This window comes from Diplotaxodon limnothrissa, linkage group LG3 (assembly GCF_057381915.1).
Source record: "Diplotaxodon limnothrissa isolate DT_005_m linkage group LG3, D_limnothrissa_male_GT1.1, whole genome shotgun sequence".
Classification (NCBI taxonomy): domain Eukaryota; kingdom Metazoa; phylum Chordata; class Actinopteri; order Cichliformes; family Cichlidae; genus Diplotaxodon; species Diplotaxodon limnothrissa.
The window spans coordinates 1,306,495-1,321,434 of record NC_140598.1 but is presented as its reverse complement, the minus strand read 5'-3'; the positions used below and the strand labels follow the sequence as shown (position 1 = coordinate 1,321,434).

The 14,940-nt window shown below is 40.1% G+C and overlaps 2 protein-coding genes across 2 annotated transcripts in view; one reads left to right on the top strand and one right to left on the bottom strand.

The window, feature by feature from the left end:
- The window catches only part of LOC146634242 (uncharacterized), a 241,186-nt gene that overhangs the window by 149,092 nt on the left and 77,154 nt on the right, over window positions 1-14,940 (top strand). The window lies entirely within an intron of this gene.
- On the bottom strand, window positions 1,611-14,750 carry LOC146634246 (protein NLRC3-like). Its single transcript, XM_085375516.1, has 7 exons — window positions 14,507-14,750; window positions 8,484-8,522; window positions 6,026-7,820; window positions 5,773-5,946; window positions 3,388-3,543; window positions 2,301-2,347; window positions 1,611-2,152 (listed from the first exon to the last, which is right to left on the bottom strand). The coding sequence occupies exons 1-7, from the start codon at window positions 14,748-14,750 to the stop codon at window positions 1,611-1,613; spliced, it is 2,997 nt and encodes a 998-aa protein (XP_085231642.1).

Sequence of the window (14,940 nt, the reverse complement as noted above, 5' to 3'; positions counted from 1 at the left end):
GCCGCTTATTGGGGCTCGCTCGGTCCAGGTGGGGTGCCCCCGGCCTCTAGGCCTGGGGCTCGGTCACTCAGGCACAGCTGGCTGCCAGCGGAGCTCACGGGCGCGTCACTGCAACTCCCCCTGGCTTCTGCTCCGCGGCTGCTGAGTGAGCCCTCATCTGGGACTCTCCTTAGCTCTTACTGGGACAGTGGCGCAGCTGCCCCTCTGTGGGTCTTCCTTGGTCTCTTGTGTTCTGGGGGCCTCTGGATGTCTGGAGTTTTGATCTCCTCCATACCTGCTTGATACCATAGAGGACAGGGCTGTGGCTCCCCACACTCCCTAGCAGATCATTACATGGAGAAACCTTTGGAATGCAAGCATGCTGATCCACACAGGTATGCACACAGGTGTACACATGGGTGTTCACAGACGCGGACTACAGCTTTCTTGGCTGCTGCCTCAAAGCACATTGTGCGCTGTCTATCTTGCGTGCTGCACAATATCGTTTATTATTTAGTAACTATTGATATCTATGACTAGCTAGTTTATTGTGATGGTGCTTTTTTTTCTCTTATTATGTTGCTCTTTGCTGTTTGCTTTCTCTTCTGTTTTTTTTCTCCATACAGGTGACCCAGGAGTTGTTGTTTTTTTTGTTTGTTTGTTTTTTTTCTCTCTTCCCCCCCTTCTCACCGTCTCTTCTCCCCTTTGGTTTTCTTTCTTTCTCTCCCTCTCTTTCTTTCATCCTTTCTCCCTGTCCTATCCCACAGTTATGTCTGTCCCGTTTGTAGCAACTGAAAATAAAATAAATTCATAATTATAATAAAGGTCAATCAAATGGACCAATATGGCAAGGCCATGATGATCCACTTGGTAAAATAAATCCGCTTGGCATCTTTCTTGGCCTTAAGACAACAATTCTGATGCTAAAGATCCAAACGGGACAAAAAAAAAGAAGTTCTGTGTGTTTCTCTTCTCTGAGTCTTTACTGAAGAAGTGTTTTAGAACATTTTCCTTAACAATTTCTGACACCCATAGTCTGCCTTAAATACAAAGGGGATGTAGTACATAAAGAAAACTCACAGAGAAACATAATATCGACTCATCGCAATTACATATAACTTATAACAGTTTTGCACTCCAAATATGTATTTGAAGTTAATGCAATAATATTCTCATAGCAATAGGTGAACAGGAAGTCACATGTTAAAGGGTTTTCTACCAGTCTGTTAAAGTCATTTAATGTGCTTTCTCCATCTTCATTCACAGGAGAGCCAAGGTGCACTGATAAGGTCTCCACAGCACAAGCCTGAAGATAGCTGGCAGTAACTAAACGGTTTAAAGTAAACTGAGCTTCAGAGAAACACAACATACTGATATTCACTGTGAAGCTTTGAGTGGAAAAAGACAGAAAAACAACATGTGGATCCTGGAATAATGGGAGCTTCCATCTTTAAAGGACTGAAGAGGAAGAAGTTTACCAGGAATCATTTAGAAGAGTTTCAAACATCAACTGATTGAATCCATGAATCTGAAAACGTGTTTGTGAGTGAAAGAGACAGACATGTACAGACTGAACTATCTGTTCAACAGTCAGAGTGTTTCTGTAACAGGAGACACTCTTTACACTCCACTCAGCACAGGGACACTGAGGAACCAGGAGACAAGAACATAAACCCAGGATAAAGAGTTTGAGTGAATGTGGTGTTGAAGGTGTGGAGGTGGATCAGAGTGTCAGAGGAGACTCTGTAGAAGGACAGAGTGCCAGCAGGACAGTCCACATACACTGCTGCTCTGTTAGAGACAGAGGAGGAGGAGGAGGAGGAGGAGGAGATGGATGTTTTTATTCTATTGTGACAGACAGACTGAGGACCACGATCAGAGCAGATCAGACTCCAGGACTGATCATTGTGTCCAAACCAACAGTCATCACTGTTTCCTTTCCTTCTGATTCTTCTGTAACTCACTGATATATCAACGTCTCCTCTCCACTCGACCTCCCAGTAACAGCGACCAGTCAGACCATTTCTACACAGCAGCTGATGATAATAATCAAATCTGTCTGGATGATCAGGATATGACTGAACCTCCTTCACACGTGTCACCTTCCTGTTGTTGTCAGACAGTTGGAGGTTTGTGTTCACTGTGTTTGTGTCGATTGTGAGTTGACAGGAATCTGATGGAAAGAACAAACACAATCCAGCTGCAGTTATTGATCCATCATCTGTTCATTGATTGACACTTTGATGATGACTCCTGACATGATGAAGATGGTTGAATGTGTGCTGCTTTGTTTTCATGAATCCCATTAAAAACACACTTACACTTCCTCAGACCTGGTGTCAACCATCGGACTCCAGCAGGCTCCACCCTGAAAGGAGGAGGGGGGTCAGAGCAGCACAGTCAGCATGCACACATGGACATTACATGGCTCTCACACACACACTGTTACACACTGATAAAGGAATGTAGCGAGACGCTCTCATCTATCTTCCTCACCAACACCAGATCGCTTGCAAATAAGACCAAGGAGCTACAATCAGATTTACTAAAACCCTCTAGTCTAAGAGTGTTTCCTACATTTTTCACCCTAAATTGTATACATTATTGTATGCTATAATAATAATAATGGATTGCATGTATATAGTGCTTTTTCGAGACCTTTAAAGCGCTTTACAATTCCACTATTCATTCGCTCTCACATTGACACACTGGTGAAGGCAAGCTACAGTTCTAGATACAGATGCCCTGGGGCAGAATGACAGAAGCGAGGCTGCCATATCACGCCATCGGTCCCTCTGGCCATTACCGGTAGGCAGTCGGGTGAAGTGTCTTGCCCAAGGACACAACGACACAAAGGCTGTCCGAACCGGGGCTCGAACCGGCAACCTTCCAATTATAAGACGAACTGCCATATCTTGAGCCACGATCGCTACAATAATATCCTGGGTGGCTGTAGCTCAGGTGGCAGAGCAGGTCAGCCACTAATCAGAAGGTCGGTGGTTCGATCCCAGGCTGCCTCCTGGCTGCATGCCAAATATCCTTGGGCAAGATACTAACCACATGTTTGCCTGTGTCCGGCAGCCTCGCCTCTGTCAGTGCGCTGTGGCTACAATGTAGCTTGCTATTGCCTGTGTGTGTGAATGATTGAATGTAGTGTAAAGCGCTTTGGGGTCCTTAATGACTAGAAAAGCGCTATACAAATGCAGGCCATTTACCATCCATAATATCGTGATTCTATTGTAAGCAGGACTCTCAAAACATTACTATACTATTGCTAAATAGGTTTACCTCTTTGGAACCTTTAAATGTGTTTCCGTACTATGACAATTACTTCCCAGATCTAATAAATTTACTGAAATACAAAATGCTACCAAGACGAAATGTTTCCAGTGTTTCACACTCTACTACCTCATACTCTCCAGTCTAAGCTGGTTCAGCAGCTTTTCTCCTGAGTCTCCTATGTAATTGTAGCTCAAGTCCAGTTCTCTCAAATGGGTGGGGTGGGAGGTCAGAAATGAAGCCAGAAAATCACAGCCTTCATCTGTCATCAGACAGCCTGAAAGACTGAAGACATGAAAAAAACAAACAGAAAAGAAGGTTTTCCTTTCATATTTTCACCCCCAAAAAACTGTATCTCGGGTAAACAAAGAATCAGTTATAATGGGAACACAACATTCAAATATTTGATACGGCCAGTTTCTATTTACTACCACTTTCCCAGCATTCTGTTACTTTAACGTAACTTCATTCAGATGTATTGTTCCAATCAAGTTTTAAATTAGCGAATATTTTTGGATTATCTCAGTGTCTCAGTCAATACTGAAATTGGTTATTGATTATTGTATCTTTATTTCAGACGTATACAGAAAAACAATATATACAAGTACACATACTTGTGTTTACATGTATAAATACGAATATATATGCAAATACACACATGTATGTGCTCAGACAAAACAAAAAAGAAAATAAATAAAATAAAATAGAGTCTAAATGACATTACAATGAGTCCGAAATAGAGTAGAAAGAAGTATAACATACTTATTAGTCCCTACCCCATGCTCAACATGCTATTAAATCCCACTGTTCATTGTTACCCCTAATTCCCATCATCACTTACCCCACACAATAAACAAGGAATGAAGGACATGTATTAACATAGCTACAATGATACATACATTTTAGGATAGTTACATTGACAACGGGTGATCAACTTGATTAGTTTCGTATTCTTCCAAAAGCAGTAAACGAAACATCTTTATGAACTGACTAATGCTGGAACATTGCTGTAGGTCCACAGCAAAGCTGTTCCACAGTTTTACCCCACAAATGGTAACACAACAGGTTTTAACCTTTGTCTGTGCTTTAAGAGTCTTCAGATTTTTTATTTAATTTTCCCCCTCAATTCATAGTCCCCTTCTCTGTCAAAAAAACCCTCTGTACATTTCCTGGTAAGATATTATATCTGGCTTTCTACATAATTTTTGCAGTTTATATTTTACAAGATCCATAAACTTCAGGATTTTAATTTCAAGAACATAATGTTAGTGTGGTCTCCTGCTTTAGTAATCATCCTGATTGCTTTTTTTTTTTTAATTTTACATAACGGTTGCAGTGAAGTATTGTATGTATTTCCCCAGATTTCCACACAGTATTCCAAATATGGCAGTATAAGTGTACAGTAAAGTACCTGGAGTGATTTGGAAGGCAAAGGATGTTTAGCTTTACTCATAACAGAGATGCTTCTTCACAGTTTAGCTCTTATGTGAGGTTTTCAGCAGATTTTGTTATCTATTATCACACCCAGAAAATTTGTATGAGAAACTTTCTCTACTTCAACATTATTTATCAACAATTTTGCTCCAGTATCTTTTTATTAATTTCCAAATAACATAAATGTAGTTTTATTCAAATTTAGTGATAACTTGTTTCTGTCAAACCATGTTTTCTGTTGAATCATTTCTTGTGTGACAATTTCCATAAGCTGTTGTGAATTCTCTCCAGCACAAAAAATATTTGTATTATCTGCAAATAAAATAACAGTTTTGGTCCCAATACTGACCCCTGTGGAACTCCACAAACAATGTCCAGGTACTGATTGATATTCACCAACCTTCACAATTGTTGCCTGTCTCTCAAATAACTCCTGACCCACTCTAGCACCACGCCTCTAATGCCATAGTACTCCAGTTTATCAAGTAATATTTCATGATTAATTGTGTCAAAAGCATTTTTTTTTAGGTCAATGAAAACACCAACTGTACATTGTCTTTGATCGATATTGTTGGTGATATTTTTAATTAGTTCCATTAATGCCATGGATGTTGATCTGATTGGTCTGAAACCATACTGACTGTACATTATAATTTCATGTTTATCTATGTATATATATATTGTGGTGAGATTTTCTTAATTTTTTTCCCATCACTTTTCCTCAAATTATACAACTTCATTTAAATTAATTTTATACATTTTTAAGATATAATTATCACCATTTCAACATTCTTTCAGATCCCATCAGACATTTCCCTATATGAGAAAAATTAAAAAGTTCAAATTTGTTTTGAAATAAACTAAATCGTGGATTTTGAGTGTTTAAAGTAGCTTGTTATTTTGGGTGCACATTGATTAGTTGTACATAAAAGCCATAATGTTAGAAATATCTGAAATATCACAGAGTGATAACAACAATAGGTTTAAATCACATTATATCATGAATGAGATTTGTATTAGTAGGTAACGCCTCCTTCATAACATAAAAAACAAAATAAAAAAACTGTAATGTCATCTGACCTTAGTGTTTCCAGCTTACAGGGTGGATTTGCCAATTCAGCAAACAGAGCCTTTACTCCTGCATCCTTAAGATCATTGTTACTCAGGTCCAGGTGTCTCAGACTAGATAACTGGAAACTTAGAACTGAGGACAGAGCTTTACAACTTCTCTCTGTGAGGTTACAGCTACTCAATCTATGGAGATAATAAGAGAATTCTTAACAAACAATGATGAAAAGGTTATCTTTTGATTGATGAGTGTATATTTACTTACAGAGCTTTCTTGGAGGCTTTGACCACTGGCAGCAACCTCAGAAGAGCCTCCTCTGAAGCAGAGTATTTCTTCAGGTCAAACACATCCAGATCTTCTTCTGATGACAGTAAGATGAAGACCAGAGCTGACCACTGAGCAGGAGACAGTTTATCTGTGGAGAGGCTTCCTGATCTCAGTGATAGTTGGATCTCCTCTGCTACAGAAATATCTTTAAGCTCATTCAGACAGTGGAAAAGATTGATGCTTTTCTCTGTAGAAAGATTCTCACTGAGCTTCTTCTTCATGTACTGGACTGTTTCCTTACTGGTCTGTGAGCAACTTCTGGTCTGTGTCAGCAGACCTTCTAGAAGATCCTGATTGGTCTGCAGTGAAAGACTCAGGAGGAAGCGGAGGAACAAGTCCAGGTGTCCATTTGAACTCTGTAAGGCCTTGTCCACAGCACTCTGGTAGAAGTATTTCTCAGCAGATTCTCTTATTTCAGGCTTCCTCGAGGTTGTTTGTTGTTCTTCCAGCAGATTGAGTCCAGAGTTGATGAAGGTCAGATGGACATGAAGAGCAGCCAGAAACTCCTGAACACTCAGATGGATGAAGCAGAACACCTTGTCCTGGTACAGTCCTCTCTCCTCTTTAAAGATCTGTGTGAACACTCCTGAGTACACTGAGGCTGCTCTGATATCGATGCCACACTCTGTCAGGTCTGATTCATAGAAGATCAGGTTTCCTTTCTGCAGCTGATCAAAAGCCAGTTTTCCCAGAGACTCAATCATCCCCCAATACTCTGGACTCCAGTGTGGATCTGTCTCAGCTCCTCCATCATACTTGACCTTCTTCACTTTGGCCTGAACCACCAGGAAGTAGATGTACATCTCAGTCAGGGTCTTGGGCAGCTGTCCTCCCTCTCTGGTTTCCAGCACATCCTCCAGAACTGTAGCAGTGATCCAGCAGAAGACTGGGATGTGGCACATGATGTGGAGGCTTCGTGATGTCTTGATGTGAGAGATGATCCTGCTGGCCTGCTCCTCATCTCTGAATCTCTTCCTAAGGTACTCCTCCTTCTTTGTTTCGGTGAACCCTCTGACCTCTGTTACCATGTGAACACAGTCAGGAGGGATCTGATTGGCTGCTGCAGGTCGTGTGGTTATCCAGAGGCGAGCAGAGGGAAGCAGTTTCCCCCTGATGAGGTTTATCAGCAGCACATCCACTGAGGTGGACTTTCTAGGGTCAGTTAGGATTGTAGTTTCATGGAAGTCCAGAGGAAGTCGACACTCATCCAGACCATCAAAGATGAACACAACCTGGAAGTCTTCAAAGCTGCAGATTTCTGCTTCTTTGGTTTCAGTAAAGAAGTGATGAACAAGTCCCACCAAGCTGAACTTTTCCTCTTTCAGCACATTCAGCTCTCTGAAAGTGAATGGAAATATGAACTGGATGTCCTGGTTGGCTTTGTCTTCAGCCCAGTCCAGGGTGTATTTCTGTGTTAAGACTGTTTTGCCAATGCCAGCCAACCCCATTGTCAGCACTGTTCTGATTGGTTCATCTCTTCCAGGTGAGGCTTTAAAGATGTCTTCTTGTCTGATTGTTGTTTCTGGTCTGTCTGGTTTCCTGGATGCTGTTTCAATCTGTCTGACCTCATGTTCATCATTGACCTCTGTAGTCTCTCCCTCTGTGATCCAGAGTTCTGTGTAGATCTGATTCAGAAGGGTTGGGTCTTCTTCTTCTGCAATCCCTTCCAACAAATGCAGGAATCTCTTGTTCAACTTAGCTTTGAGCTCATGCTGACACTTTGTGAGAGCCTCTTATTGAACAAAAATATTAAAAAGTAGATGTCAATAAGACAGAAACAGTCATGTCATTGACTTTCTGCATTAACTGAACATGCACAGGCTATCTGACACGTTTGAAGAATTCTGAAACAGAAGTCAGACTGTATCTATCATGGATGGCTTTACTCTGACACATTTTCAAACATACTGAACTCTTTGATTTTCATATAAACTATGATAAGAACTTTTCTGGAGTCAGCTCATAAGCAGAATAAAAACATCTGAAATACTAGAAATCTAAATTACGACCATTTATACTGTGCATTAAATGATCTCAACAGGGAACGCTAACTTGTCAGAAACTAAATTTTAATTCAGACTGACCCAAGCTCTTTAGAAAGAATAACACTTACAGTCACATATCACTAACACAATGTAATAGTGGGGCATGGGGAGCTAGATTTCTTTCCTTTATTTCTCACCCTGCCAGCAACTCATAGTATCCCCCTCTGACAAGAAATCTAGTCAATAGAAACCTTGTAAAATTTAAATTGATGAAAGCGTGAGAAATAGGACAACAAAACAGAGAAAGCCGCAGTTGGGAAGTACATTTTCATAGGGGCACTAATAGTTCTGGCATGTGTTATATATTGTCAACAATATTACTTCACACTGCTGAAATCTTGAACTCTTACCTTCTTTACCTTGTTTCACCACAACTTGTGAAAATTTACCTGTTGAAGGAAATCTGAAATTATGAAAAGGTCTTTTGTTATATACAGACACACACTGTAAAACCAAATTGTAAAATCAAAGTATTTTACTGCGTATGTTACAGTTTTGTACTGTTTTCCTACAATATCATTAAATTTACATAAATAGAATGTGATTTTATATGTCAAATGTAAAATAACATAAAATCACTGTAAATGTAATAAAACATAATTCTCTTGTTTTTTAAATATATTTTTCTGTACATATGCATATTTAGATTGTTAAAATACTTTCACAAATATTTGTCCATTATTTGAAAGATTGAACTGTTAAATTCAAATGTAAAACTATGGAAAAATATAATTAAAATGATCTAAAATATAATGAGAACAATTAATTATTAAATGAGTATTTGAATTATAATTTTGCTGAAAATGTCATCTAGCTCTTTTTCAATAATTCAGAGGTAAAAAGTGAAAATATAACTAATAGGAATAAAAACTAAAAAAAACATATAAAACCTTGCATGGCCACACTGTGCTAATGATATATTTTTAAAAATAAATGTAGAGGTAGGAATTGCAATTAATATAAATCTCAAAGTATTTACAACATTCCTGAACAGAGATAGGCCTCTGCACCTGGGGTAAGGACACGGTCATGAAAAAAGTGTGACATGCTATTGGATGTTGGGACACATAACAACATGAGGAATTTGAACTAACAACCACAAGGTCACGTGTATGGCTTGGAAAGCGCGGAGGAAGAGAGACGTTGGTGAAAGATCATCCATGCACTGCTGCAAGGCAAGTATATCAAACTCAGCTTAGTAGAATTAACTTGGAATTGCTTGACCACTATGGCTCATAGTTTACTGAGACGGTAAAAGGCATGGAATCCCTAGCTATGCAGGCAAAGCATGCCATCCGTCAGTATAAGGTGTAGTTAGACCAGCCGCTAGCTTGCTGGCTAGCAGAGTTGTTGTTTGATAATTTGTTAGCTGCCAGCTTTCTGTGACCGTGTAAACACAGCAGTTGCTACGCGGATAGTTTCTACACCGCTAATACCCGTTAGGGGCCCCACGACAACAGCTGCCACTGATGCATTTGTCTTAATGTGAAATTAAGTATGCAACTTAAGAGTTAATAGGCGACCTGTTCCACTCTAGCTCGTGTGCACCAACATGTGCTGCGTGATGAAGTGAGGGAAATAGAAGTAGCCCACTGTGCTAGCTTTGCCCTGTAAAATGTAATGGACATGTAAAGGATAAGCCAAGTATTTTCTTTTATTTTGTAGAGAGGTAGTAGACCTAAGCAGATGAGGTGAATTATTTGACTACATATAAACGTACATTGCATGCCTGTATTTGGATTTTGGAAGGTTTCATGATTTATAAGGGGTTTTTTTTCTTCCTCTGCAGATTAGTGGCGTGAGTTCTCAAATTTATTCAGTAAGCTGTAAAGGCGAGTATTGTGCTGCATTTAAGGATGTCAAAAGATTACGACTGTCACAGTTGTGGTGCTTTAATGTAAATGTTTGGGCACCTATGGTCAAAATTTTGATTCATATGAACAGTTAAGCAAGTGGAAGATGAAATAATTTCCAAATGGCATAAAGTTACAGATGACATTTAATTTTAAATAAAATCATTTTCATATATATATATTTTTTTAAACAGAAAAGGAAAGGGCCCACAGCAAAAATTTGGACTCCTTGCAGTTGACCGGGGGGCCCAAACTGCATGCCAGTGTATATTGATATACATCAGTTGTAACATTGCAGTTTGTTGTTTGAGTCATGTGTGGACTTGTTTTTTTTTGTCCCTTTGTCTCTTGTTCAAATACACAACAGGAAACTCTACTTTGGCAGCCGAGCACTTCATGTTATCTGTGGACCAGGCAATTGTGAATGGCCATATCACTATCTTCAGCGACGCACTTATCCTGATGTTTGGCTATGCTGTACAGTGCAGCGAGGAATGCCCAGACCTCTACATTGGAGAGACCAAACAGCCACTTCACAAGCGCATGGCACAACATAGAAGAGCCACCTCCACAGGACAAGACTCAGCTGTCCATCTGCATCTTAAGGATAAAGGACACTCTTTGAGGATGCCAATGTTCACATTTTGGACAGAGAGGACAGATGGTTTGAAAGAGGAGTGAAAGAAGCATCTATGTCCACTGTGAGCGACCATCTTTGAACAGAGGCGGGGGTTTACGACACCAACTCTCTGCCATCTATAATCCAGTTTTGAGATCCTTCCCAGACGCCTTAACGCCCACTCACATCCTGGGCCATCTGACCTCAGGAATTCGCATGACAAGGTGGGGCCAGGTTTCACAATGAGCTCACCCAAAACTCTGGCTGATTGGGTCCCACACCCAATTTCACACCTTGGCTCAGGTGATTAGAGGATCATCAGGGGTCCTTTTGTCCCTCTGTGGGGGGTCACTCCCACTAGGTTTATATCTGGGACTCTCCACCATTTGACCTTAGAACTGAAGAAGCTTCTCAGATGAGAGGTGAAACGTCTTCAAGCAACTTAAAGAAGTCCAGACGCTTTTCTTTGCAAGCTCCTTTGACTACGATGACCTGGATGACTGAGAACCTTCACAGACATTAACCTCAGTGTGTGAAGAGGACTCTCCATTTACATGCACAAATTGGAGTCTATTAGATAGATATGATACAAACCACTGCAGCGCAGTACCTGTAATACCTACAGCATGTTCTAATCGCTCTAATAGGATATTATGGTCGACAGTATCGAACGCTGCACTGAGGTCTAGCAGGACAAGCACAGAGATGAGTCCACTGTCAGAGGCCATAAGAAGATCATTTGTAACCTTCACTAAAGCTGTTTCTGTGCTGTGATGAGCTCTGAAACCTGACTGAAACTCTTCAAATAAACCATTCCTCTGCAGATGATCTGTTAGCTGTTTGACAACTACTCTTTCAAGGATGTTTGATATGAAAGGAAGGTTGGAGATTGACCTATAATTAGCTAAGACTGCTGGGTCTAGAGATGCTTTTTGAGTAAAGGTTTAACTACAGCCAGCTTGAAGGCCTGTGGTACATAGCCGATTATTAGAGATAGGTTGATCATATTTAAGATCGAAGAATTAATTAATGGCAGGACTTCTTTGAGCAGTTTTGTAGGAATGGGGTCTAAAAGACATGTTGATGTTTGGAGGAAGTAATTATTGAAGTTAACTCAGAAAGATCAATTGGAGAAAAAGAGTCTAACTTAACATCAATGGTACTAAGAGTAGCTGTAGATAATATTACATCTGTGGGATGATTATTGGTCATTTTTTCTCTAATGATAAAAATTTTATTTGTGAAGAAGTTCATGAAGTCATTACTAGTTAACATTAAAGGGATGGTTGGCATCTCTCTTCACTTGCATCCCAGTCATGGAAGCGTTGGAGGTAGTTCATAAGAGATTACAGGATGACACCAACCTCAGCAACAGGACCACTCTCAGCACTGACCAAGTGTGTTTGCTTTTGGAACTGTGTCTTCATCCCACCTATTTCACATACAAGGGTCAGTTCTACAGGCAGAAACATGGGTGTGCCATGGGTTCCCCAGTTTCACCCATCGTGGCTAATTTGTACTTGGAAGAAGTGGAAAAGAGGGCTTTGCTATCCTACCCTGGAACACCACCAAGCCATTGGTTCAGGTATGTGGATGACACCTGGGTGAAAATCAAATCTCAGGATCTACCACATTTCATGGATCACATTAACTCGGTAGACCGACACATCAAATTTACCAGGGAGGATATGAAAAGTGGCAGGTTGGCCTTCTTAGACTGTGAGATTTTGAATGGGGGACATCTAAAAGCTGACGTGTACCGTAAACCTACACATACGTATTTAAGGTTTGACTCTCATCATCCACTGGAGCATAAAGTGGGTGTCATCTGGAAACTACAACACAGAGAGAACACCATCCCCACAGAATAGGGGTGGAGGTGAACTCGAATACGGTATTCGGAAATGCACAAATAATGTGTTTTTTACAAATACTTATTTCACACAAATACTTTAAAAAAATATTTGTATTCGGGAACAAGAAAAAATGTATATCAGAAAGATGAGTTTCCTTATGAGACCACAGTACATGACCGGATGAGTGAGTGAGTGAGTGAGTGAGTGACGTGCAAAAAAGTGACTGACACCGGCTGCTCCACACAGCAACTGAGACGGCACAGCTGAGTGATAAAAGACTGAACTGCATCACTATTTTTGTTGAATAGATTGTTTTGTACCTTAACTGGTTTTCAGAGGCAGTTTATAACTTTGGTGAAGATCGGGAGATTAATCAGTTATGCTGCATTACTGACGTTATGCAGTCGGGTGCTCTCATGTTCGCTCTGTTTATGGAGCTCTGTTAGCTCGGCAATTTAGACCAGCGGTCCCCAAGCCCCGGGCCATGGATCGGTACTGGTCCATGAGTGGTTTGGTACTGGGCTGCGAGAGTTGAGGTTTGGGTGTGAAATTTATGTTTTTTACGGATTTTTATTGTTTTTTATTGTTATTATTTAATATTTTATAATTAATTATTTTTTTTACTCAGTTGTATATAGAATTTGTATTCTATTTTTATCCTATTGTCTATTTTATTCTATATTATTCCACTGTATAAAGTATTTTATTTTACTCTATTGTATTCTGTACAGTTATGTACAGTATTTTATTCTTATTGTATTCTAATTTTTGCTATCTAACTTTTGCACTGTCCACTTCCTGCTGTGATGAAATACATTTCCCACGTGTGGGACTGATAAAAGTTATCTTATCTTATCTTCGTTAACTCAGTTTCCCTGGGTCTTTTACTTTCAGTGCTGCAGATGAAACCAAACTGTTATGTATTGTGTGCAAAAGTCAAATCAGCAGAGGCAGAGATATCAAACATCTTACAACATCTGCTATGCATAATCACCTGCACTTAAAGCATCCTCTCCTGGTGCTGTCTGCCACCCCCCCCCCACCAGCACCAGTTCATCATCACAGCCATGTTCTGCCCCTGCAAGTCAGTTTCCCTGTCTGTTCAGCGTCCTCCAACAAGGACCGGTGGTGGGGTTCATAATGTTCACAATGGTATTTTATTAGTTGTTGGTTTAACCATGGGTGAAGCTGTTATGTTATTTTCTTTTCAATTACGTTCCTTGTTACATGTTCATTGTTGGATTTATGGAAGAACATCAACTAATATTGCATATCCATAAAGAAGAAGGCCCTGAGTAAATGTGGTTATCCCACCTGGACATTTGTCAAAGCTGAGAAGGCGCCTAAAGGAAGCTCCAGGATGATCCAGGAGAGAAGGACAACCGCTGCTTAAGTGAAAAAGCTTAGTGATCCCGTATGTGTCAGGAGTATTGGAACAGTTGAGATGCATTTTCTCTAAACACCGCATCTCCATGGCTTTTAAACCTCAAAACACGCTGCGCAAAAAACTGGTCCACCCCAAGGATCGGGTCCCCAACACAAACAGAGTAACATAGTGTACGCTGTTAAGTGCAGGAGGATTGCCAGGATTCATACATCAGGGAAACCAAACAACCTCTGGCTAAGAGGATACACCTAAAGGCCAGTGGACGCTCTTTCAATGATGAGGATGTAACATCCTGGACAGGGAGGAACGCTGGTTTGAGCGCGGAGTCAAGGAGGCCATTTACGTGAAAAGGGAAAATGCTCCTTGATCAATTTGAGACTTTTATATTTGCATATAAATGATCAAGGAACTGACCTCACAGCCCATTGTTCATACAGTGGGCTGGTTTCATTTTTTGTGCAAATGTACTCTTTATAAGATTGGGGGAACCTGCAGTCAGCTGAGACTGAAGAAGTCACTTGGATGAATGACAAACAGAATGAATGATGAACAGAATCAACCTTTTGGGGATTTCTTTACATGGATGATTAAGCAGGCATCAAGACATAATTCAGCCAAAATTTCATGTTTCGTGTTATTTTGTTTACCCCTTACTGACTTGTTTGAGTCTTGACTTTTTCCAAAATCTTCTTTGTGACTTCCAAAGCATCTTCAAATTTGTATTTGCTGATCATCAAATTCACTGTCTCTGTTTTATCACCCATCTGAAGATCAGTCTTTGGGATTACTGGTAAACCGCCCAGTAACTGAGGTTTCTGTAGATACCACTTAAAATATTTCAGTTCCTTTTCTCCCAAATCTCCCAGCGTTTTCAGAAGTTGTGTCTGAGCAGGTTCCTCCATCTTTGAACTGTGAAAAACACAAAATGACTCATTTATAAACAAAGAACACATCAAAGTCAGTACGTTTTTTTTCCATAAAGTTGATCCAGTCAGTATTCCTCTTTACACAGTCTTCAATGTTTGTTAGGGATTAGTTAGAATCTTCTGATCTTGGCTGATTAATTTCTTGAAGTTTATATTAAGTGAGAGA

What these genes read in the sequence shown, in the direction of transcription:
- LOC146634246 (XM_085375516.1), bottom strand. Translation starts at nt 14,750, where the DNA reads ATGGAGGAACCTGCTCAGACACAACTTCTGAAAACGCTGGGAGATTTG. An exon ending in AAAAGTCAAGACTCAAACAA is followed by an intron (nt 8,523 to 14,506) that starts GTCAGTAAGGGG and finishes TTCCTTCAACAG; the next exon opens with GTAAATTTTCACAAGTTGTG. An exon ending in CTTAGACTGGAGAGTATGAG is followed by an intron (nt 2,348 to 3,387) that starts GTAGTAGAGTGT and finishes TCCTCCTTTCAG; the next exon opens with GGTGGAGCCTGCTGGAGTCC.